At 58.3% G+C, this 21,801-nt stretch overlaps 1 protein-coding gene across 2 annotated transcripts in view; it reads right to left on the reverse strand.

The window, feature by feature from the left end:
• Window positions 1-21,801, reverse strand: part of ANKMY1 (ankyrin repeat and MYND domain containing 1) — a 55,097-nt gene that overhangs the window by 5,737 nt on the left and 27,559 nt on the right. For both annotated transcript variants that reach the window (XM_040972376.1, XM_040972377.1), the window contains 6 exons: window positions 12,264-12,371; window positions 11,567-11,698; window positions 8,351-8,464; window positions 8,111-8,276; window positions 6,588-6,666; window positions 2,692-2,852 (listed from right to left, as the gene is read on the reverse strand). In XM_040972376.1, the coding sequence (XP_040828310.1) occupies window positions 2,692-2,852; window positions 6,588-6,666; window positions 8,111-8,276; window positions 8,351-8,464; window positions 11,567-11,698; window positions 12,264-12,371 (760 nt within the window). The remainder of the gene's footprint in view (window positions 1-2,691; window positions 2,853-6,587; window positions 6,667-8,110; window positions 8,277-8,350; window positions 8,465-11,566; window positions 11,699-12,263; window positions 12,372-21,801) is intronic.

Here is a 21,801-nt window from a genome sequence, read left to right on the forward strand (position 1 = left end):
AGGTGAGGTGTGAGTGCGCATGTGTGAGGTGTGTGAGGTGTGAGAGCGTGTGAGGTGTGAGTGTGCATGTGTGTGCAGATTCCTTGTGATGTATGTTATGATAAGTTTCATGGGCCCAGCATGATAGCGTAGTGCTTAAAGTCCTCGCTTTGCACACGCCGGCATCCCATATGGGCGCTGGCTCTAATCCCGACGGCCCTGCTTCCCATCCAGCTCCCTGCTTGTGGCCTGGGAGAGCAGTCGAGGACGGCCCAAAGCCTTGGGACCCTGCACCTGCATAGGAGACCTGGAGGAGGTTGTGGCTCATGGCTTCGGATTGGCTCAGCTCCAGCCGTTGTAGTCACTTGGGGAGTGAATCATCAGATGGTTCCTCCTCTCTGTATGTCCAACTTTCCAGTAAAAATATTAAATAAAAAAAAAAAGGTCCGAGTGTCTGCAGAGCCCTCAGCATGTGTTCCAGGACTGATTGCAATTCCATGAGAAGGTACTTCCCCACAAGCTGACATCTTGTTTGTGAATATTCAGTCATTTTCATGGTCCGTATTGTGTCTTCTAGACGTGGGATGGCGGAGCACACACCCAGGCATTGCCCCCAGTCCTGAGCCCCTTCACCGGGAGACCAGGGACTGGCCTGCGCTGGGCGTCACGGCCCGGCCCCACCTCCACCACAAACAGAGCCCCACAGACAAGATACCCCGACACCCAGCACCTGAGCAAGCACTTCAGGCGGCCCAAGCCAGCCTCCCACCTGGGGACCCTTGAGCAGAGCTTCACTGCAGGCTGCTTGGGCAAGGAACGGCCCTGACACCCAGATCTGCCCCAGCACCCACTCCACCCCCCTCCTGGCAGCCACCTTCCCGTCTGTGGACAAGGCTGGTCCTGGCCCCATGTCCCTCATTCCTCCTGGCAACCAACCCACAAGCCCCACCAACACTGATCCAATGCCAGTGACTGCTGTGTCCAGGTCACCCAGGTCACCTCCAGCACAAGGCAGGCACAAAGCCAACATAGGTGGACGGCAGCAGGGAGCTGTGATCCACGAGAAGGCATGATGGCACTGAGCCCAGGACAGAACAGCTGCTTCCCCTGGGCACCCACCCCAGCACTCTGGGGCCCGCTGCTCAGCAGAGGCTCTGACACTCCACCAGCACAGCAGGGTGGTGAGGCAGGAGCAGAGCAGGGTGCGGTGGGGCTGCGGGGTGGCAGAGCGGGAGCAGAGCAGGGCTCAGTAGGGCTGCAGGGTGGGGCTGCGGGGTGGCAGGGTGGGAGCAGAGCAAAGCAGAATGCACACTCTGGGGGCTGTTTTATTGTGAGCTTGGATTCCACAGGCCAGCAGCCTGGGTGGCCCCTGTTGTAGGCAGAAGGCAATGGGCACAGCCCTCACCCAGTCCAGGCCACAGGCATTCAATGCTGCTCCTCCCACTTCACAGAGATCCTTCCCCTGTCCACTGGTCAGCCTCAGGGCAGGGCTCTGGAGGAGGAGGGGCACAGGAGGGGGCGGGTGTGGGGGAGGAGGCGGAGATGAGTATGGGAGGAAGAGGAAGAAGGGAGGGGTGTGGGAAGAGGGGTAAGACCCGGAGCCCCTACCAGGCAAGCAGCCTCAGGCCCCCAGTGCCCATCCTGAAGCCCACTCCCAGGAATGCCCAGGAGTCGGCAGGGACAGCCCCTTCACAGCAGGGTTGTCCTGGCCTGCAGGCTGCAGGGCTATGACCAGATTCAGGGGGCTCCCAAGCAGGGGCCTGTTAGGAGCCCATTCTGTAGAGGACAGAGGGCATGACTGGAGACTCCCAGGATGGACACACTGGGCAGACTCCCAGACAGGGACCTGGCACCTCTGCATACACAGGCTCCGTCCTCCTGTCAGCCAGACCTGGTGCGGCACCTCTCCCTGGGTCATCAGGAGGAAAAACGCTACATTTACAAAGACACTTGCTGATGTCCACCATGACACAAGACCAGATGAGCAGACTGGGAGCAAACTCCCAGAGGCAACCCCAAGGCCAGTGCCCAGAAGTCAAGGGACGGGGGTCTCTAACAAAGAGCCTCAGGTGTGACCACAGCCCCAGGTGTGAGCAGAGCCCCTGGAGTGAGCAGACACCCAGGTGTGACCACAGCCCCAGGTGTGAGCAGACACCCAGGTGTGACCACAGCCCCAAGTGTGAGCAGACACCCAGGTGTGACCACAGCCCCAGGTGTGAGCAGAGCCCCTGGAGTGAGCAGACACCCAGGTGTGAGCAGACACCAAGGTGTGACCACAGCCCCAGGTGTGACCACAGCCCCAGGTGTGACCACAGCCCCAGGTGTGAGCAGACACCCAGGTGTGACCACAGCCCCAGGTGTGAGCGGACACCCAGGTGTGAGCACAGCCCCAGGTGTGAGCAGACACCAAGGTGTGACCACAGCCCCAGGTGTGACCACAGCCCCAGGTGTGACCACAGCCCCAGGTGTGAGCAGACACCCCAGGTGTGAGCAGACACCCCAGGTGTGAGCAGATAACCAGAAGAAAGATCCTCAGGCACCTACGACCAAACTCTCTGGGCTCTGCAATGCCACCTTCTAGACAGCTGTCACACAAGAACACCCCCAGGTCAAAGGTCAGTCTGGCCCCACGGCCCCCTGCTCCCCTGCACACCCTGGAAGCAGGTCCTGGACCTTTAGAGACTCAAAGCAGCGCAGCCAGCCCTGACCTACCAATGGCCAGCATGTCGCCACAGTCCTTCTTGTGGAACTCGGCCCAGGCTCTGGTCTTGCAGTGCTTGCTGCAGGTCATGATCCCGTAGCAGCGTGTGCAGGGTGACAGGCGGACCCCGATGGAGCGGCCACAGTGATAGCAGAACTTGAAGAAGGGGACACTGCAAGAAAGGGTAGGGCTGTCAGACATTCCATGCCCAGCCCTATCAGCAGCAGGGCCGGCCCAGCCTGCACCCCCATACATACACACACAGGGAGAATGGTACTCAACTCAGGTAATGCCTGCCACACCCTGGAAGCTGCTCACAGGCCAGCAGGGAGGAAGGCCACAGGCACGGTGCCCAACCCACGCATGCGGGCCTGCGGGGCTGCCTCGCAGTGCCTCCTGCACTTTTGATGGGGACCATGACCCTCTCTGTCCCAGCCAGCCACCCAGGCTATATGGGAGGGGCCAACTACAGGATCAAGCCTGGCTCCTCTAGCCCTGAGCCCTGGAGCAGTGCAGTGAGAAGGGTGTGCTGCTGCTCTCAGGAGAGGCCAGCAGGGGGCAGGGCTGGGCCTCAGCACACTGTGGGCAGCCGAGCACTTAATTCAAGGGCAACCTGGAAGCAGCCTGGGCTGCAGTCCCGAGGGGCTCCCTCTGGGGACGGCAGGGGACCCCGAGGTGGCAGATGGCGGCCATGACAGTATGGAAGCAGCCGGGGTACAGTGCATGCGGCCAACGCTACACTACATCCTCTTTCGGGGAACATGGCAGGACAGCACCAAGGGGACAGGAGGTGAGGGCATCGACACGGGCCACTTCAGCCCAGGAATGGACAGATGGGCACCACCATTCCACATGGCTGCACAGGTCAGGAAGGCCAGGCACAGCAGGAGAGAGATGGGGGAGACCCCTGTACCCCACGTCATCGTGCAGAATTGAGGAAGTCAGGGATTGACGCCACGAAGAGCTCCTTGTCCTGCCCAGTAACACCGCTGACTTCCAGCATGCGCACGTGATGCAGAACGGAACAACGTGGGGCGAGGGCAGAGCAGACGTCAGGAATGCCCACTGTGACACACACACACACAGAGACCACTGAGGGACAAGGACACACACCCCTGAGGGACACTAAGACACACACCCCTGAGGGACACTGTGACACACACACACAGAGACCCCTGACGGACACTGACATACACACACACAGAGACCCCTGACGGACACTGACACACACACCTGAGGGACACTGTGACACACACACACCTGAGGGACACTGTAACACACACACAGAGACCCCTGAGGGACAAGGACACACACACCTGAGGGACACTGTGACACACACACACACCTGAGGGACACTGTAACACACATACAGAGACCCCTGAGGGACACTGTGACACACACACACCTGAGGGACAATGTCACACACACACACACAGACCCCTGAGGGACACTGACACACACGGAGACCCCTGAGGGACACTGACACACACACACACAGAGACCCCTGAGGGACACTGACACACACACAACCCCTGAGGGACACTGTGACACACACACACCTGAGGGACAATGTGACACACACACCTGAGGGACACTGACACACACACCCCTGAGGGACACTGACACACACACACCTGAGGGACACTGTGACACACATACCCCTGAGGGACACTGTGACACACACACACACAGAGACCCCTGAGGGACACTGACACACACACACCTGAGGGACACTGTGACACACATACAGAGACCCCTGAGGGACACTGTGACACACACACACCTGAGGGACAATGTGACACACACACACACAGACCCCTGAGGGACACTGACACACACGGAGACCCCTGAGGGACACTGACACACACACACACAGAGACCCCTGAGGGACACTGACACACACAACCCCTGAGGGACACTGTGACACACACACACCTGAGGGACACTGACACACATACCCCTGAGGGACACTGACACACACACCCCTGAGGGACACTGACACACACACACACACAGACCCCTGAGGGACACTGACACACACACACCTGAGGGACACTGTGACACACACACACACAGAGACCACTGAGGGACACTGACACACGCAACCCCTGAGGGACACTGTGACACACACACCCCTGAGGGACAATGTGACACACACACCTGAGGGACACTGACACACACACCCCTGAGGGACACTGACACACACACACCTGAGGGACACTGACACACATACACCTGAGGGACACTGTGACACACACACACACAGAGACCCCTGAGGGACACTGACACACACACACCTGAGGGACACTGTGACACACACACCTGAGGGACACTGTGACACACACAGAGACCCCTGAGTGACACTGACACACACACACACCTGAGGGACGCTGACACACACACACAGAGCCCCCGAGGGACACTGTGACACATACACACACAGAGATCCCTGAGGGACACTGTGACACACACCCCTGAGGGACACTGTGACACACACACACACAGACCCCTGACGGACACTGACACACACACCTGAGGGACACTGTGACACACACACACAGAGACCCCTGACGGACACTGACACACACACCTGAGGGACACTGTGACACACACACACACCTGAGGGACACTGACACACACACCCCTGAGGGACACTGTGACCCACACACACCTGAGGGACACTGACACACACACACACACAGACCCCTGAGGGACACTGACACACACACACCTGAGGGACACTGTGACACACACACACACAGAGACCACTGAGGGACACTGACACACACAACCCCTGAGGGACACTGTGACACACACACACCTGAGGGACAATGTGACACACACACCTGAGGGACACTGACACACACACCCCTGAGGGACACTGACACACACACACCTGAGGGACACTGACACACATACACCTGAGGGACACTGTGACACACACACACAGAGACCCCTGACGGACACTGACACACACACACCTGAGGGACACTGACACACACACCCCTGAGGGACACTGTGACCCACACACACCTGAGGGACACTGACACACACACACACACACAGAGACCCCTGAGGGACACTGACACACACACCCCTGAGGGACACTGTGACACACACACAGAGACCCCTGAGGGACACTGACACACACACACACACACACACACACACACAGACCCCTGAGGGACACTGACACACACACACACACACACAGAGACCCCTGAGGGACACTGACACACACACACCTGAGGGACACTGTGACACACACACAGAGACCCCTGAGGGACACTGACACACACACACACACACACACACACACAGACCCCTGAGGGACACTGACACACACACACACAGAGACCCCTGAGGGACACTGACACACACACACCTGAGGGACACTGTGACACAACCTACAGTGTTCTATCAGTGTCTATCCAGGCAGTACACTCCTGACCTCATACTCTCCATGCCCAGGGTTAATGTAACATTCCTGCTGCCTGAGCAGGGCTAACTCCAGGAGGTAACTCCAGGGTCACAGACTGGCAGCTGTTGCTCCATGGTGTGGTCCCAGACTCCCAGCACTCACCTCCTCATGGGTCCCAGGCTCCCAGTGCTCACCTCCCCATGGGTCCCAGGCCCCCAGTGCTCACCCTGTGTGGGTCTCTGGACCCCCAGCACCCACCTCACCATGTGGTGTCTGAGCCCCAGCACTCACCTCCCCATGGTCCCAGGCCCCCAGTGCTCACCCTGTGTGGGTCTCTGGACCCCCAGCACCCACCTCTCCATGTGGTGTCTGAGCCCCAGCACCCACCTCTCCATGTGGTGTCTGAGCCCCAGCACTCACCTCTCCATGTGGTGTCTGAGCCCCAGCACCCACCTCTCCATGTGGTGTCTGAGCCCCAGCACTCACCTCCCAGGGTCCTCCGCACTTGACGTCTTGCGCACACTGGGGGTCCTTTTCCTCAGCCTGTGGCTTGTGACCAGCTCAGCTGCAATAGAGACCATGTTAGCGACAAGTGGGCGCAGAGGGCAGCACTGGATGCTGCGTCCTTGGTGCTTCAGTCAGGCCTCTGTGCTGTCGGGGAGGCAGACACCACAGCAGGGGCCAGGAGTTGGGTGTATCCAGCACCCAGGGAGGATGTAGCCCCATCTCCTTCCACATCTCGTCCATGTCCACCAGGTACGGCCTGCCGGTCACCACCTCATCCACACTGCTTCCCAGCAGTGGCCCTGGGGGAACTGCATCTAAAAGCCACAGTGCAGCACAGGTTGTCGCAGCCCCTCTGCAGAGCTGCTCTCAGGCAGCTGGTGGCCAGGGACCCCAGGGCAGTAACCTCCACTTTGAACAGTCCAGGGCCATCTGGTCCCTCTGCTTCCCTGTCCAGAGAGGCCAGCTAATGTCCACTTCCCCGCTGCTCCTTGTGATGCAGGAACCCTATGGAAGTCCAACAGCTGGCCAGGAGCCAGAAGAGGAAGCTGGTGTCCAGAGCCACTGTCCCCATTTTGGAACACGACACGGGACCAGGAGCCCACCATGCGACAGTGACGGCACATGACAGAGAAATGCTTCAGGCCCCAGTGAGGTCCAAAGAGGATCTGTGATAACAGCCAGTGTCACAGGTGTGTGACGCTGGCAAGGAGGTTGCTGTCACATGGAGGCAGGACTCTTCTAGCTCACGGCACCATGGCCGGGCCAGCCGGCAGCCTGGTGGCCCCTCCACCACAGCCTCTCACTTTGCAGGGAGTTCTGCTCGGCCATCCACCCAGTTCCCCTGCAGGGCCCCGTCATCACTTCCTACAGCTGAACACCCGCCCACCTCCCAGGGTTGGTGCCATGGGGTATAACCCATGAGTGTCCACAGCCACCATGGGTGTGTCCAGGCCAGGCTCCTAGCAGGCCCACTGACATGGCTGAGTGCTTGTCACTTCTGACCTTTGCCCAGGGAACCTAGAGCCCCACAGAGCAGTCCCACTATGTCAGGACTCCAAAGGGAAAGAGCAGGGCAGGCAGCCTCTGCCTCATCGCCACCCCAGGGCTCTCTGCACTGTTGTGCTGCCCTGCTCTGTGCCACTTGCCCTGACCTGGTGCCCCAGCCTCATGGCCTGTGTGCCCTTGCCCAATGCTCACCTGCCCACTGTGCCCACTTCTCTTGCTCAGCTCACCCACCCTGCCCACCCACCCACTGTGCCAACATCTCTTGCTCAGCTCACCCACCCTGCCCACCTGCCCACTGTGCCCACCTCTCTTGCTCAGCTCACCCATGCTGTCCATCTGCCCACAGTGCCCACCTCTCTTGCTCAGCTCACCCACCCTGCCCACGCACCTGCTGTGCCCACCTCTCTTGCTCAGCTCACCCACCCTGCCCACGCACCTGCTGTGCCCACCTCTCTTGCTCTGCTCACCCACCCTGCCCACGCACCCGCTGTGCCCACCTCTCTTGCTCAGGTACAGTGCCTTTGGGTCCCACTGGCTTTCCTTGGCAAGCACTGCGAGGCGCAGCTGGGTGCCCATGTGCTCTAACAGCTTCTTCCGGGCCAGCAGGGTCTCCCGCTCCGCCGGCATCAGCGCGTGGTATGGGCAATGTGCGATCTTCCGGTCCTGAGGCCAGCGACAAGTTCACTCTGGGGCTGGCGGTTTCTGAACCCCACCTGTCTACACACTCAAGACCATACCTGGAAGAATTTGAAGTAGCCATAGTCCACGGCCGTGCCCACAGCCACCTTGTCGCCCTGCGTCAGCATCACGGGCCTCAGGATGTCGGCCCCGTGGAGGATGAGCTGGTCAACCTGCACACAGCAGAACCAGGTAGACATGAACACCAGAGCCGGAGGTGGCAGCCTCCCTGGGACCCATCCTCCACCTGCTGCTGCAACTTGGTCACAGGCCAGTGGCTGCCAGTCTTTGAGGACACACTGGCCAAACGGTTGGACAGCAGCCTGAGGACCCCACCTGGCAGGCACGTCCCAGACACCAGTGTCACCTGTACTTACTCCCCATGACACTAGCCAGACACGTGCGGGGCAGCCAGGGCCTACATCACAGACAAGGAAGTTCTGCTGAGCCTCGTGCCCCGGTCATGGCGATCCAGGCTCCGCCCCTGCCCAGTGTGGTCAAACCTGGACTGAGTTTCTGGCCTCAGCCGAGGGGCCCAGCCCTGGCAGGGGTTAGGAAGTAGACTCTGCCCCTTCTACCTCTGAGATAAACTTAGAAGGAGAAGATCAGACGCATTGCAAAAGAGACAAATGCCATTGTCCTTCTTTATCTAGAAAATTCCAATGGGTCAGCTGGGAGACTGAGGCTACTGGGAGCTAACTATGTGGTCACCATGACAACTGCTCACCCCGACATTCACGGACACACACTGAGGTCTCTGCATAGGGTGCTGTCCCCTTCTCAGCCTTCCGTGGGCCAGCGGCCAGCAGGACAGCAATGGTCCAGGCACCGGGCACTAGCTCTCGGTCTGTCAGCTGTGCTTACGGCCAGGACAGATGTCTTCAAGGCCCTCTAGGATGTGGGCAAGAACTGCCAAGGTGCCCAGCTCTGTAGCACCAACCAAGGGCTGTACAGGGGTGGGGGAGCCTGTTACACTGGACCTGGGGGGATGGCCTGCAGTGGACAGTCCAGAGGAAGCCTGGCAGATTCATGCCATGTGTGGGTCCCCAAGGGCATGGCAGCCACTGGGGCATTGGTAGCTGCAGGGAGAGTAGCCCCTGGGCAGTGAGATTGTGGGGTGGGGCACATGGTGAGGAGCTGTCCCCCACCAAGTAGGAAAGACAAAATGACCATGGGAAACAAGCTGGCTCAAGCTGATGGGGGTCGTCCATCATGAACCACATTCCTAGGGGCTTTCTCAGGCCACTCCCATGTTTCTGCTCTCTGCAGTGGGAAGCAGGGCAGTGTTAGGGCACGTGGCCTGGCACCAGGGGTGAGGTGGCCAAGGCAGGGGGGCAAGACAAGGGCCCATTGAGAGAGGCACAGAGACAGGGTGCAATGAGAGGAAGGTGGAGGTGGCAAGGTCAGACCACCAGAACTACTCACGGTGGTGCTTTTGCAACTTCTCACTCCCTCACACCCTGATTGCCACCACAGGGTCAGCTGGAGGCCCAGCCAGGACACCACTACAGGCACTGCGGCGCGGGCTGTGGAGCACTGAGGGCCCACGCCATACTACGAGGGTCTTAAATGTTAACTCGCAGGGAGTAACCACACTCTGCTGAGTCTAGGCCTGGGAGGAAAGCCTGGAGTGTACAGGGGCCACCACATGGCAAACAGCAAGGCAGCTGCTTGGCCCAGGTCAGCTGGGCGGCTCGACTGGCCAACAGCAACGACTCCCGCTCCACTTCCCTAACACTCCCGGGATGCATTCCCAGGCTTGGGCAGTGCTGCCTGGGCGAGGCACTCGGGGAGGAAGCTGGGCTGCTGAGCCGCCTCTCCTGCCCCTTCACAGATTCTGGTCCCAGGAGGACCAGAGAGAACCCCAGCAGGCACAGCCAGTCCCCAGGGCCAGAAGTCTCAAGTGCTGTTCTGTTGCCCCACCACCATGCCACAGGACCTGGAAGGCGCACCACCTCTGTGCACCAATGAACTGCAAGGCAAGGGGAGAAAGTGTGTCTGCAGACACATGGACACATTTGATATCTGTCCTCTCTCCCTGGCAACACAGAACTATTACACAGTATCCATAGTGTAGCCTGCACAACTGAAAAGCATGCACACTGCGTCAGTTGCTGCCCGATGTGGCCAGGCCTGAAGACAAGCCGGGAAGCAGTGGAGCCTGATGGAGAACTCACAGGGGCAGGCCAGGACCACCTATGGGCATGTCCTCAACAGCACACCTGGGGGATGGGGACACAGCGGATGGGACACTGGATGCCCCTTCCATTTGCAAATGGATGTCGGTTCTCAGCTAAAGGTCTGCTCCTGCAAAATACACTTGAACCAGAGGACTCGACGCTTCCCCTCTCCCTCCTCTTCCTCTTCTGCCCACAGCTGCCTGGACTGGGTCTGGCCCAAGATGGACAGGGGAGCCAGGTCTGGGTGGTGTGAGCAGTGGCTGCACCGTGGGGACAGGGAAGTGGCAGCGTGCAGAGAGGACTGTGGCTGCATCCTGTCTCAGCTGAGCTGGCCACACCAGGGTCAGGGAGGGTCCAGGAGGGAAGAGTGTGAGGGGTCTGAGGTGGCTGGAGCAGCCCCAGAGCAGCTCAGAGCACAAGGCATGCATGCATGAAGACCTCTGTCAGGAGACGCAGGAGGCCATGTGCCCAGGCAATGGCTCTCCCCTCAGGGCCAGGACATGGCACAGGTGTCGCATCCCTGACAGCAGGAAGGCTCCTGTTGGCACGGCCACATCACAGTGTGTCAGGAGCAGTCTTGTCTCTATTCCCACGATGAAATACGATGGTCTACAGGCCCCAGAGCTACTGCACACAAGCCCCACAGCCACAACAGGGTCCAAGGACCACCTGCACCCCCATACATACACAGACACCCTTGTCTCCTTTAGATCTGCCCAGCCATCCCCCACCCCAACCAGGATCAGCCCATTCATACACACCACCAGAGCCCTCCTCCCCGGGACCAGACCTCACCAGGGCCAATCCCCCAGGCCCCCTCCCCAGGACCAGACCTCACCAGGGCCAATCCCCCAGGCCCCTCCCCAGGACCAGACCTCTCACCAGGGCCAATCCCCAGGCCCCCTCCCCAGGACCAGACCTCACCAGAGCCAATCCCCCAGGCCCCTCCCCAGGACCAGACCTCACCAGGGCCAATCCCCCAGGCCCCTCCCCACAACCAGACCTCACCAGGGCCAATCCCCCAGGCCCCCTCCCCAGGACCAGACCTCACCAGGGCCAGCCCCCCGGGACCCCCTCCCCACAACCAGACCTCACCAGGGCCAGCCTGCTGTTGGTGCTCCTCAGCTGTTCGTAGGCAATGTCACAGACCACACACAGGGCACTTCCCAGGCCTTTGGTCAGGGGCAGGTTGGGGTCCACGCCATGGGACAGAAGCTCTTTCACAATCTGGACACAGGCAAGTGGTCAGTGACCCCAAGTCACCTCCCAGGCTGCACACAACTGTCCTTTCCACATGGCCCTCACAGGCAGGGCTGCTGGGCTGCTAGGCGTCTGCCTCTAGCACCGTCACTCACGGGCACTTCCTGGCTGCTCTCACGTGTCCTACCAGTGTTCCCAGCACAGGGTCAGGGCATAGCCTGAGCCGTTCCCCTACTCCTCCCAGGACATCTGCCTTGTACCAGAGAGCCTGGAGCTCCTAAGTAACCCTGTGCCCGCTCCCCGCCATGTCCACACGACCCCTGCACAGCACACACATGGGACTAGACTCCAGACCTGCTGTTCCTTCCACTGTGTTCTCTCCCCAGGAGCAACTCCTCCCCGCTGTGTCCCAGAATGGACCCCTCCTCCTTCTACCATGTCCTGTCCCCCAGGAGGGACCCCATTGTGTCTGTACCCCCAGAAGGGATCCCTCCTTCTCCCACTGTGTCTGTCACTCCCCAGAAGGGACCCCTCCTCCTGCATGTCCTGCCCCCATCAGGAGTGACCCCTCCGCATCCCACAGAGTGCTCACCAGGTCATTTCCACTGGCAATGGACAGCGACAATGGGGAGTGACCACTCCAAAGCGTGTTGGGGTTTGCTCTATGGGAGAGAAGGAGCCGGACTATTTCTGTGGCACACTGGGGGCGGGGGAGGGAGAAAGGCAAAGGCATAGCATGTTAAGGGGGTTCCCTCACCCCGAGGTGTGGGAGGCTATCAGCCGTCACATCAATGTGGCCACTCAGCTGTCCCTTCCTCCTTGCCAGCACCATGCCCAGGGCACAGGAAGTGTTCTCAGTATTAAATGGATGGGTGTGTGAGCTCGTGTGCATGAGTGTAAGCATGAATGTGCATGTGGGTGAGCATGCATGTGTGACTGTGTGAGTGTGTGTATGTGTGTGAGCCTGTGTGTGTGTGTGAGAGCCAGTGTGTGTGTGTGAGAGCCTGTGTGTGTGTGAGAGAGCCTGTGTGTGTGTGTGAGAGCCTGTGTGTGTGTGAGAGCCTCTGTGTGTGTGTGAGAGAGCCTGTGTGTGTGAGAGAGCCTGTGTGTGTGTGTGAGAGCCTGTGTGTGTGTGTGAGAGCCTGTGTGTGTGTGAGAGAGCCTCTGTGTGTGTGTGAGAGTCTGTGTGTGTGTGAGTCTGTGTGTGTGTGTGAGAGAGCCTGTGTGTGAGCCTGTGTGTGTGTGTGAGAGCCTGTGTGTGTGTGTGAGAGAGCCTGTGTGTGTGAGAGCCTGTGTGTGTGTGTGAGAGCCTGTGTGTGTGTGTGAGAGCCTGTGTGTGTGTGTGAGAGCCTGTGTGTGTGTGAGAGCCTGTGTGTGTGTGTGAGAGCCTGTGTGTGTGAGAGCCTGTGTGTGTGAGAGCCTGTGTGTGTGTGTGAGAGCCTGTGTGTGTGTGTGCGAGAGCCTCTGTGTGTGTGTGAGAGCCTCTGTGTGTGTGTGAGAGAGCCTGTGTGTGTGAGAGAGCCTGTGTGTGTGTGTGAGAGCCTGTGTGTGTGTGTGAGAGCCTGTGTGTGTGTGAGAGAGCCTGTGTGTGTGTGAGAGAGCCTCTGTGTGTGAGAGTCTGTGTGTGTGTGAGTCTGTGTGTGTGTGAGAGAGCCTGTGTGTGAGCCTGTGTGTGTGTGAGAGCCTGTGTGTGTGTGTGAGAGAGCCTGTGTGTGTGAGAGCCTGTGTGTGTGTGTGAGAGCCTGTGTGTGTGTGTGAGAGCCTGTGTGTGTGTGAGAGCCTGTGTGTGTGAGAGCCTGTGTGTGTGTGAGAGCCTGTGTGTGTGAGAGCCTGTGTGTGTGTGTGAGAGCCTCTGTGTGTGTGTGCGAGAGCCTCTGTGTGTCTGTGAGAGCCTGTGTGTGTGAGAGCCTGTGTGTGTGAGAGCCTGTGTGTGTGTGAGAGCCTGTGTGTGTGTGTGAGAGCCTGTGTGTGTGTGAGAGCCTGTGTGTGTGTGAGAGCCTCTGTGTGTGTGTGAGCCTGTGTGTGTGTGTGAGAGCCTCTGTGTGTGTGAGCCTGTGTGTGTGAGAGCCTGTGTGCGTGTGTGAGAGCCTGTGTGTGTGTGAGAGCCTGTGTGTGTGAGAGCCTGTGTGTGTGTGAGAGCCTCTGTGTGTGTGTGAGAGCCTGTGTGTTGTGTGAGAGCCTCTGTGTGTGTGTGCGAGAGCCTCTGTGTGTGTGTGAGAGCCTGTGTGTGTGAGAGCCTGTGTGTGTGAGAGCCTGTGTGTGTGTGAGAGCCTGTGTGTGTGTGTGAGAGCCTGTGTGTGTGTGAGAGCCTCTGTGTGTGTGTGAGCCTGTGTGTGTGTGTGAGAGCCTCTGTGTGTGTGTGAGCCTGTGTGTGTGAGAGCCTGTGTGCGTGTGTGAGAGAGCCTGTGTGTGTGTGTGTGAGAGCCTGTGTGTGTGTGTGTGTGAGAGCCTGTGTGTGTGTGAGAGCCTGTGTGTGTGTGTGAGAGCCTGTGTGTGTGTGAGAGCCTGTGTGTGTGTGAGAGCCTGTGTGTGTGTGAGAGCCTGTGTGTGTGTGTGTGAGAGAGCCTGTGTGTGTGTGTGAGAGAGAGAGCCTGTGTGTGTGTGTGAGAGAGAGCCTCTGTGTGTGTGTGAAAGCCTGTGTGTGTGTGAGCCTGTGTGTGTGTGTGAGAGAGCCTCTGTGAGTGTGTGTGTGTGAGAGAGCCTGTGTGTGTGTGAGAGCCTGTGTGTGTGAGAGCCTGTGTGTGTGTGTGAGAGCCTGTGTGTGTGTGAGAGCCTGTGTGTGTGTGTGAGAGCCTCTGTGTGTGTGTGTGAGAGCCTCTGTGTGTGTGAGAGCCTCTGTGTGTGTGTGAGAGCCTCTGTGTGTGTGAGAGCCTGTGTGTGTGTGAGAGCCTGTGTGTGTGTGTGAGAGCCTGTGTGTGTGTGTGTGAGAGCCTGTGTGTGTGTGAGAGCCTGTGTGTGTGTGAGCCTGTGTGTGTGTGAGAGCCTGTGTGTGTGAGAGCCTGTGTGTGTGTGAGAGCCTGTGTGTGTGTGAGAGCCTGTGTGTGTGTGTGTGAGAGCCTGTGTGTGTGTGTGAGAGCCTGTGTGTGTGTGTGAGAGCCTGTGTGTGTGTGTGAGAGCCTGTGTGTGTGTGAGAGAGCCTGTGTGTGTGTGAGAGAGAGCCTCTGTGTGTGTGTGTGTGAGAGCCTGTGTGTGTGTGTGAGAGCCTCTGTGTGTGTGTGAGAGCCTCTGTGTGTGTGTACGAGAGCCTCTGTGTGAGAGAGAGCCTCTGTGTGTGTGTGAGAGCCTGTGTGTGTGTGAGTCTGTGTGTGTGAGAGCCTGTGTGTGTGTGTGTGAGAGCCTGTGTGTGTGTGAGAGCCTGTGTGTGTGAGAGCCTGTGTGTGTGTGTGAGAGCCTGTGTGTGTGTGTGAGAGCCTGTGTGTGTGTGAGAGAGCCTCTGTGTGTGTGTGAGAGTCTGTGTGTGTGTGAGTCTGTGTGTGTGTGTGAGAGAGCCTGTGTGTGAGCCTGTGTGTGTGTGTGAGAGCCTGTGTGTGTGTGAGAGAGAGCCTGTGTGTGTGAGAGCCTGTGTGTGTGTGTGAGAGCCTGTGTGTGTGTGAGAGCCTGTGTGTGTGTGTGCGAGAGCCTGTGTGTGTGTGAGAGCCTCTGTGTGTGTGTGAGAGCCTGTGTGTGTGAGAGCCTGTGTGTGTGTGTGTGTGAGAGCCTCTGTGTGTGTGTGCGAGAGCCTCTGTGTGTGTGTGAGAGCCTGTGTGTGTGAGAGCCTGTGTGTGTGAGAGCCTGTGTGTGTGTGTGAGAGCCTGTGTGTGTGTGTGAGAGAGCCTGTGTGTGTGTGAGAGCCTGTGTGTGTGTGTGAGAGCCTGTGTGTGTGTGTGAGAGCCTCTGTGTGTGTGTGAGCCTGTGTGTGTGTGTGTGAGAGCCTGTGTGTGTGTGAGCCTGTGTGTGAGAGCCTGTGTGCGTGTGTGAGAGAGCCTGTGTGTGTGTGTGTGAGAGCCTGTGTGTGTGTGAGAGCCTGTGTGTGTGTGTGAGAGCCTGTGTGTGTGTGAGAGCCTGTGTGTGTGTGTGAGAGCCTGTGTGTGTGTGAGAGCCTGTGTGTGTGTGTGTGAGAGATCCTGTGTGTGTGTGTGAGAGAGCCTGTGTGTGTGTGTGAGAGAGAGCCTCTGTGTGTGTGTGAAAGCCTGTGTGTGTGTGTGAGCCTGTGTGTGTGTGTGTGAGAGCCTCTGTGAGTGTGTGTGTGTGAGAGAGCCTGTGTGTGTGTGAGCCTGTGTGTGTGTGAGAGCCTGTGTGCGTGTGTGAGAGAGCCTGTGTGTGTGTGAGAGCCTGTGTGTGTGAGAGCCTGTGTGTGTGTGTGAGAGCCTGTGTGTGTGAGAGAGCCTGTGTGTGTGTGTGAGAGCCTGTATGTGTGTGAGCCTGTGTGTGTGAGAGCCTCTGTGTGTGTGTGAGAGCCTCTGTGTGTGTGAGAGCCTGTGTGTGTGAGAGCCTGTGTGTGTGTGTGAGAGCCTGTGTGTGTGTGTGTGAGAGCCTGTGTGTGTGTGAGAGCCTGTGTGTGTGTGAGAGCCTCTGTGTGTGTGTGAGCCTGTGTGTGTGTGAGCCTGTGTGTGTGTGAGAGCCTCTGTGTGTGTGTGAGCCTGTGTGTGTGAGAGCCTGTGTGCGTGTGTGAGAGCCTGTGTGTGTGTGAGAGCCTGTGTGTGTGAGAGCCTGTGTGTGTGTGAGAGCCTGTGTGTGTGTGAGAGCCTGTGTGTGTGTGTGAGAGCCTCTGTGTGTGTGTGCGAGAGCCTCTGTGTGTGTGTGAGAGCCTGTGTGTGTGAGAGCCTGTGTGTGTGTGAGAGCCTGTGTGTGTGTGTGAGAGCCTGTGTGTGTGTGAGAGCCTGTGTGTGTGTGAGAGCCTGTGTGTGTGTGTGTGAGCCTGTGTGTGTGTGTGAGAGCCTCTGTGTGTGTGTGAGCCTGTGTGTGTGAGAGCCTGTGTGCGTGTGTGAGAGAGCCTGTGTGTGTGTGTGTGAGAGCCTGTGTGTGTGTGTGTGTGAGAGCCTGTGTGTGTGTGAGAGCCTGTGTGTGTGTGTGAGAGCCTGTGTGTGTGTGAGAGCCTGTGTGTGTGTGAGAGCCTGTGTGTGTGTGAGAGCCTGTGTGTGTGTGTGTGAGAGAGCCTGTGTGTGTGTGTGAGAGAGAGAGCCTGTGTGTGTGTGTGAGAGAGAGCCTCTGTGTGTGTGTGAAAGCCTGTGTGTGTGTGTGAGCCTGTGTGTGTGTGTGAGAGAGCCTCTGTGAGTGTGTGTGTGTGAGAGAGCCTGTGTGTGTGTGAGAGCCTGTGTGTGTGAGAGCCCCTGTGTGTGTGTGAGAGCCTGTGTGTGTGTGAGAGCCTGTGTGTGTTGTTGAGAGCCTGTATGTGTGTGAGCCTGTGTGTGTGAGAGCCTCTGTGTGTGTGTGAGAGCCTGTGTGTGTGTGAGAGCCTGTGTGTGTGTGTGTGAGCCTGTGTGTGTGTGTGAGAGCCTGTGTGTGTGTGAGAGAGAGCCTGTGTGTGTGAGAGCCTGTGTGTGTGTGTGAGAGCCTGTGTGTGTGTGTGAGAGCCTGTGTGTGTGTGAGAGCCTGTGTGTGTGTGTGCGAGAGCCTGTGTGTGTGTGAGAGCCTCTGTGTGTGTGAGAGCCTGTGTGTGTGAGAGCCTGTGTGTGTGTGTGTGAGAGCCTCTGTGTGTGTGTGCGAGAGCCTCTGTGTGTGTGTGAGAGCCTGTGTGTGTGAGAGCCTGTGTGTGTGAGAGCCTGTGTGTGTGTGTGAGAGCCTGTGTGTGTGTGTGTGAGAGCCTGTGTGTGTGTGAGAGCCTGTGTGTGTGTGTGTGAGAGCCTGTGTGTGTGTGTGAGAGCCTCTGTGTGTGTGTGAGCCTGTGTGTGTGTGTGAGAGCCTCTGTGTGTGTGTGAGCCTGTGTGTGTGAGAGCCTGTGTGCGTGTGTGAGAGAGCCTGTGTGTGTGTGTTTGAGAGCCTGTGTGTGTGTGTGTGTGAGAGCCTGTGTGTGTGTGAGAGCCTGTGTGTGTGTGTGAGAGCCTGTGTGTGTGTGAGAGCCTGTGTGTGTGTGTGAGAGCCTGTGTGTGTGTGAGAGCCTGTGTGTGTGTGTGTGAGAGATCCTGTGTGTGTGTGTGAGAGAGCCTGTGTGTGTGTGTGAGAGAGAGCCTCTGTGTGTGTGTGAAAGCCTGTGTGTGTGTGTGAGCCTGTGTGTGTGTGTGAGAGAGCCTCTGTGAGTGTGTGTGTGTGAGAGAGCCTGTGTGTGTGTGAGCCTGTGTGTGTGAGAGCCTCTGTGTGTGTGTGAGAGCCTCTGTGTGTGTGAGAGCCTGTGTGTGTGTGAGAGCCTGTGTGTGTGTGAGAGCCTGTGTGTGTGTGTGTGTGAGAGAGCCTGTGTGTGTGTGAGAGCCTGTGCGTGTGTGAGCCTGTGTGTGTGTGAGAGCCTGTGTGTGTGTGAGCCTGTGTGTGTGTGAGAGCCTGTGTGTGTGTGAGAGCCTGTGTGTGTGTGTGTGAGAGCCTGTGTGTGTGTGTGAGAGCCTGTGTGTGTGTGTGTGTGTGTGAGCCTGTGTGTGTGTGTGAGAGCCTGTGTGTGTGTGAGAGAGAGCCTCTGTGTGTGTGTGTGTGAGAGCCTGTGTGTGTGTGTGTGAGAGCCTCTGTGTGTGTGTGAGAGCCTCTGTGTGTGTGTACGAGAGCCTCTGTGTGTGTGAGAGCCTCTGTGTGTGTGTGAGAGTCTGTGTGTGTGTGAGTCTGTGTGTGTGTGAGAGCCTGTGTGTGTGTGTGAGAGCCTGTGTGTGTGTGTGTGAGAGCCTGTGTGTGTGTGAGAGCCTGTGTGTGTGTGAGAGCCTGTGTGTGTGTGTGAGAGCCTCTGTGTGTGTGTGAGCCTGTGTGTGTGTGTGAGAGCCTCTGTGTGTGTGTGAGCCTGTGTGTGTGAGAGCCTGTGTGTGTGTGAGAGAGCCTGTGTGCGTGTGTGAGAGAGCCTCTGTGTGTGTGTGTGTGAGCCTGTGTGTGTGTGTGTGAGAGCCTGTGTGTGTGTGTGAGAGCCTGTGTGTGTGTGAGAGCCTGTGTGTGTGTGCGAGAGCCTCTGTGTGTGTGAGAGCCTGTGTGTGTGTGTGTGTGAGAGCCTGTGTGTGTGTGAGAGCCTGTGTGTGTGAGAGCCTGTGTGTGTGTGAGAGGCTGTGTGTGTGTGAGCCTGTGTGTGTGTGAGAGCCTGTGTGTGTGTGAGAGCCTGTGTGTGTGTGTGAGAGCCTGTGTGTGTGTGTGAGAGCCTGTGTGTGTGTGTGTGTGAGCCTGTGTGTGTGTGTGTGAGAGCCTGTGTGTGTGTGAGAGAGAGCCTCTGTGTGTGTGTGTGTGAGAGCCTGTGTGTGTGTGTGAGAGCCTCTGTGTGTGTGTGAGAGCCTCTGTGTGTGTGTACGAGAGCCTCTGTGTGTGTGAGAGCCTCTGTGTGTGTGTGAGAGTCTGTGTGTGTGTGAGTCTGTGTGTGTGTGAGAGCCTGTGTGTGTGTGAGAGCCTGTGTGTGTGTGTGAGAGCCTGTGTGTGTGTGAGAGCCTGTGTGTGTGTGAGAGAGCCTGTGTGTGTGTGAGAGCCTCTGTGTGTGTGTGAGCCTGTGTGTGTGTGTGAGAGCCTGTGTGTGTGTGAGCCTGTGTGTGTGAGAGCCTGTGTGTGTGTGAGAGAGCCTGTGTGCGTGTGTGAGAGAGCCTCTGTGTGTGTGTGTGTGAGCCTGTGTGTGTGTGTGAGAGCCTGTGTGTGTGTGTGAGAGCCTGTGTGTGTGTGAGAGCCTGTGTGTGTGTGCGAGAGCCTCTGTGTGTGTGAGAGCCTGTGTGTGTGTGTGAGAGCCTGTGTGTGTGTGAGAGCCTGTGTGTGTGAGAGCCTGTGTGTGTGTGAGAGGCTGTGTGTGTGTGTGTGAGAGCCTGTGTGTGTGTGTGAGAGCCTGTGTGTGTGTGAGAGAGCCTGTGTGTGTGAGAGCCTGTGTGTGTGTGAGAGCCTGTGTGTGTGTGAGAGCCTGTGTGTGTGAGAGCCTGTGTGTGTGTGAGAGCCTGTGTGTGTGTGTGAGAGCCTGTGTGTGTGAGAGCCTGTGTGTGTGTGAGCCTGTGTGTGTGTGTGAGAGCCTGTGTGTGTGTGTGAGAGCCTGTGTGTGTGTGTGAGAGCCTCTGTGTGTGTGTGAGAGAGAGCCTCTGTGTGTGTGTGTGTGAGAGCCTGTGTGTGTGTGAGAGCCTCTGTGTGTGTGTGTGAGAGCCTGTGTGTGTGTGTGTGAGAGCCTGTGTGTGTGTGTGTGAGAGCCTGTGTGTGTGTGAGAGCCTGTGTGTGTGAGAGCCTGTGTGTGTGTGAGAGCCTGTGTGTGTGAGAGCCTGTGTGTGTGTGTGTGAGAGCCTCTGTGTGTGTGTGCGAGAGCCTCTGTGTGTGTGTGAGAGCCTGTGTGTGTGAGAGCCTGTGTGTGTGTGAGAGCCTGTGTGTGTGTGTGAGAGAGCCTGTGTGTGTGTGAGAGCCTGTGTGTGTGTGTGTGTGTGAGAGCCTCTGTGTGTGTGTGTGTGTGTGAGAGAGCCTGTGTGTGTGAGCCTGTGTGTGTGTGTGAGCCTGTGTGTGTGTGTGTGAGAGCCTGTGTGTGTGTGTGTGAGAGCCTGTGTGTGTGAGAGAGCTTGTGTGTGTGTGTGTGTGTGAGAGAGAGCCTCTGTGTGTGTGTGAGAGCCTGTGTGTGTGTGTGTGTGTGTGTGTGTGTGTGTGTGTGTGTGAGAGCCTGTGTGTGTGTGTGTGAGAGCCTGTGTGTGTGGTGGGTGACTGGAAGGGTACATGGATGGACAGACAGGTTAGTGTGCATCCAGCACACGGCAGCTGCAACTGCAAGGGCACTCCTTGGCCAGGACCCCAGAAGGCCCCGTGACCCAAGAGGACAGCCCAGGCACGGGGGAGCCCGTCTGTGGCCCCTGCCTTCCCTCTGATCCTCTCTCCATCCTTACTGTTTGCAGGTGCCGTTCGCAGCATTCTGCTCCTCCTCCCTCCTCCTCCTCCTCCTCCTCCTGTTTGACGTCCACAGGGAGATCCCTGGGCAACCCTGACGTACCATGCAAGGACCCTCCTCAAATAGAAGCTCAGCAGACAGCTGTGCTGGGCCTGACCCTGGGGCCTCCTGAGGCCTCCTGAGGCCCACCGCCCTTCCCTACAGGGAGCTGCCAGGAGAGCCTGCGGGAAGCTACCACTCCTTCCTCTTCCTGTTGGAACACGGATGTGACAGCTGGACTCAGGATCACGTTTAAGGCCCCTTACACATGTTCCCTCAACCTCCAAGTCAGCAGTCAGTGAGGACAAAAGAGAGAGAAGCTGGCTTCGAAGCCCAGGTCTGGGAAGGCCACTGGAGGGGCCACGAGCAGCCCGCCCTCAGGGGCCTACCTCCCCAGGCTCCCAGAGCAGCACTGGCCTGTCCCTGCCCTGCCAGAAGTGCTGTACATCACTCCCACCTGCTCGTGCACCTCAGGAACAGGTTAGTCCCTAGTTCCATTACACAGCAGGGTACACTGAGGTCAGTGTATTGTGTGCCCTGGCACTTGGCTTTCCAAGCTCCCCCCGACAGCCAGTCAGCCTCCTCGGAGTACTTTTCACTCCTGCTCAGCAACCAACAGACAAGTGACAGTGACAGACACCACCCTAGGCACAGAGGCTAAGACCCCTACTGGGTCCCTGAGTCAGGGACTGGGCACGGGAGATGGAGAGGGTCTGCAGCAGGCCACACACAGTCCAGGCCACACAAAGTCCAGGCCACGCATAGTCCAGGCCACATACAGTCCAGGACAGACACAGCCCAGGTCAGACATAGTCCAGGTCACTCACAGTCCAGGCCAGACACAGTCCAGGCCAGACACAGTCCAGGCCACGCACAGTCCAGGCCACGCACAGCCCAGGCCACGCATAGTCCAGGCCACGCATAGTCCAGGCCACATACAGTCCAGGACAGACACAGCCCAGGTCAGACACAGTCCAGGTCACTCACAGTCCAGGCCAGACACAGTCCAGGCCAGACACAGTCCAGGCCACGCACAGTCCAGGCCACGCACAGCCCAGGCCACGCATAGTCCAGGCCACGCATAGTCCAGGCCACACACAGTCCAGGCCACACACAGTTCAGGCCACACACAGTCCAGGCCAGACACAGTCCAGGCCACGCA

The sequence above is a fragment of the Ochotona curzoniae genome, unplaced genomic scaffold (assembly GCF_017591425.1).
Source record: "Ochotona curzoniae isolate NIBS_2020 unplaced genomic scaffold, NIBS_Ocur_1.0 contig_2294, whole genome shotgun sequence".
Lineage (NCBI taxonomy): Eukaryota > Metazoa > Chordata > Mammalia > Lagomorpha > Ochotonidae > Ochotona > Ochotona curzoniae.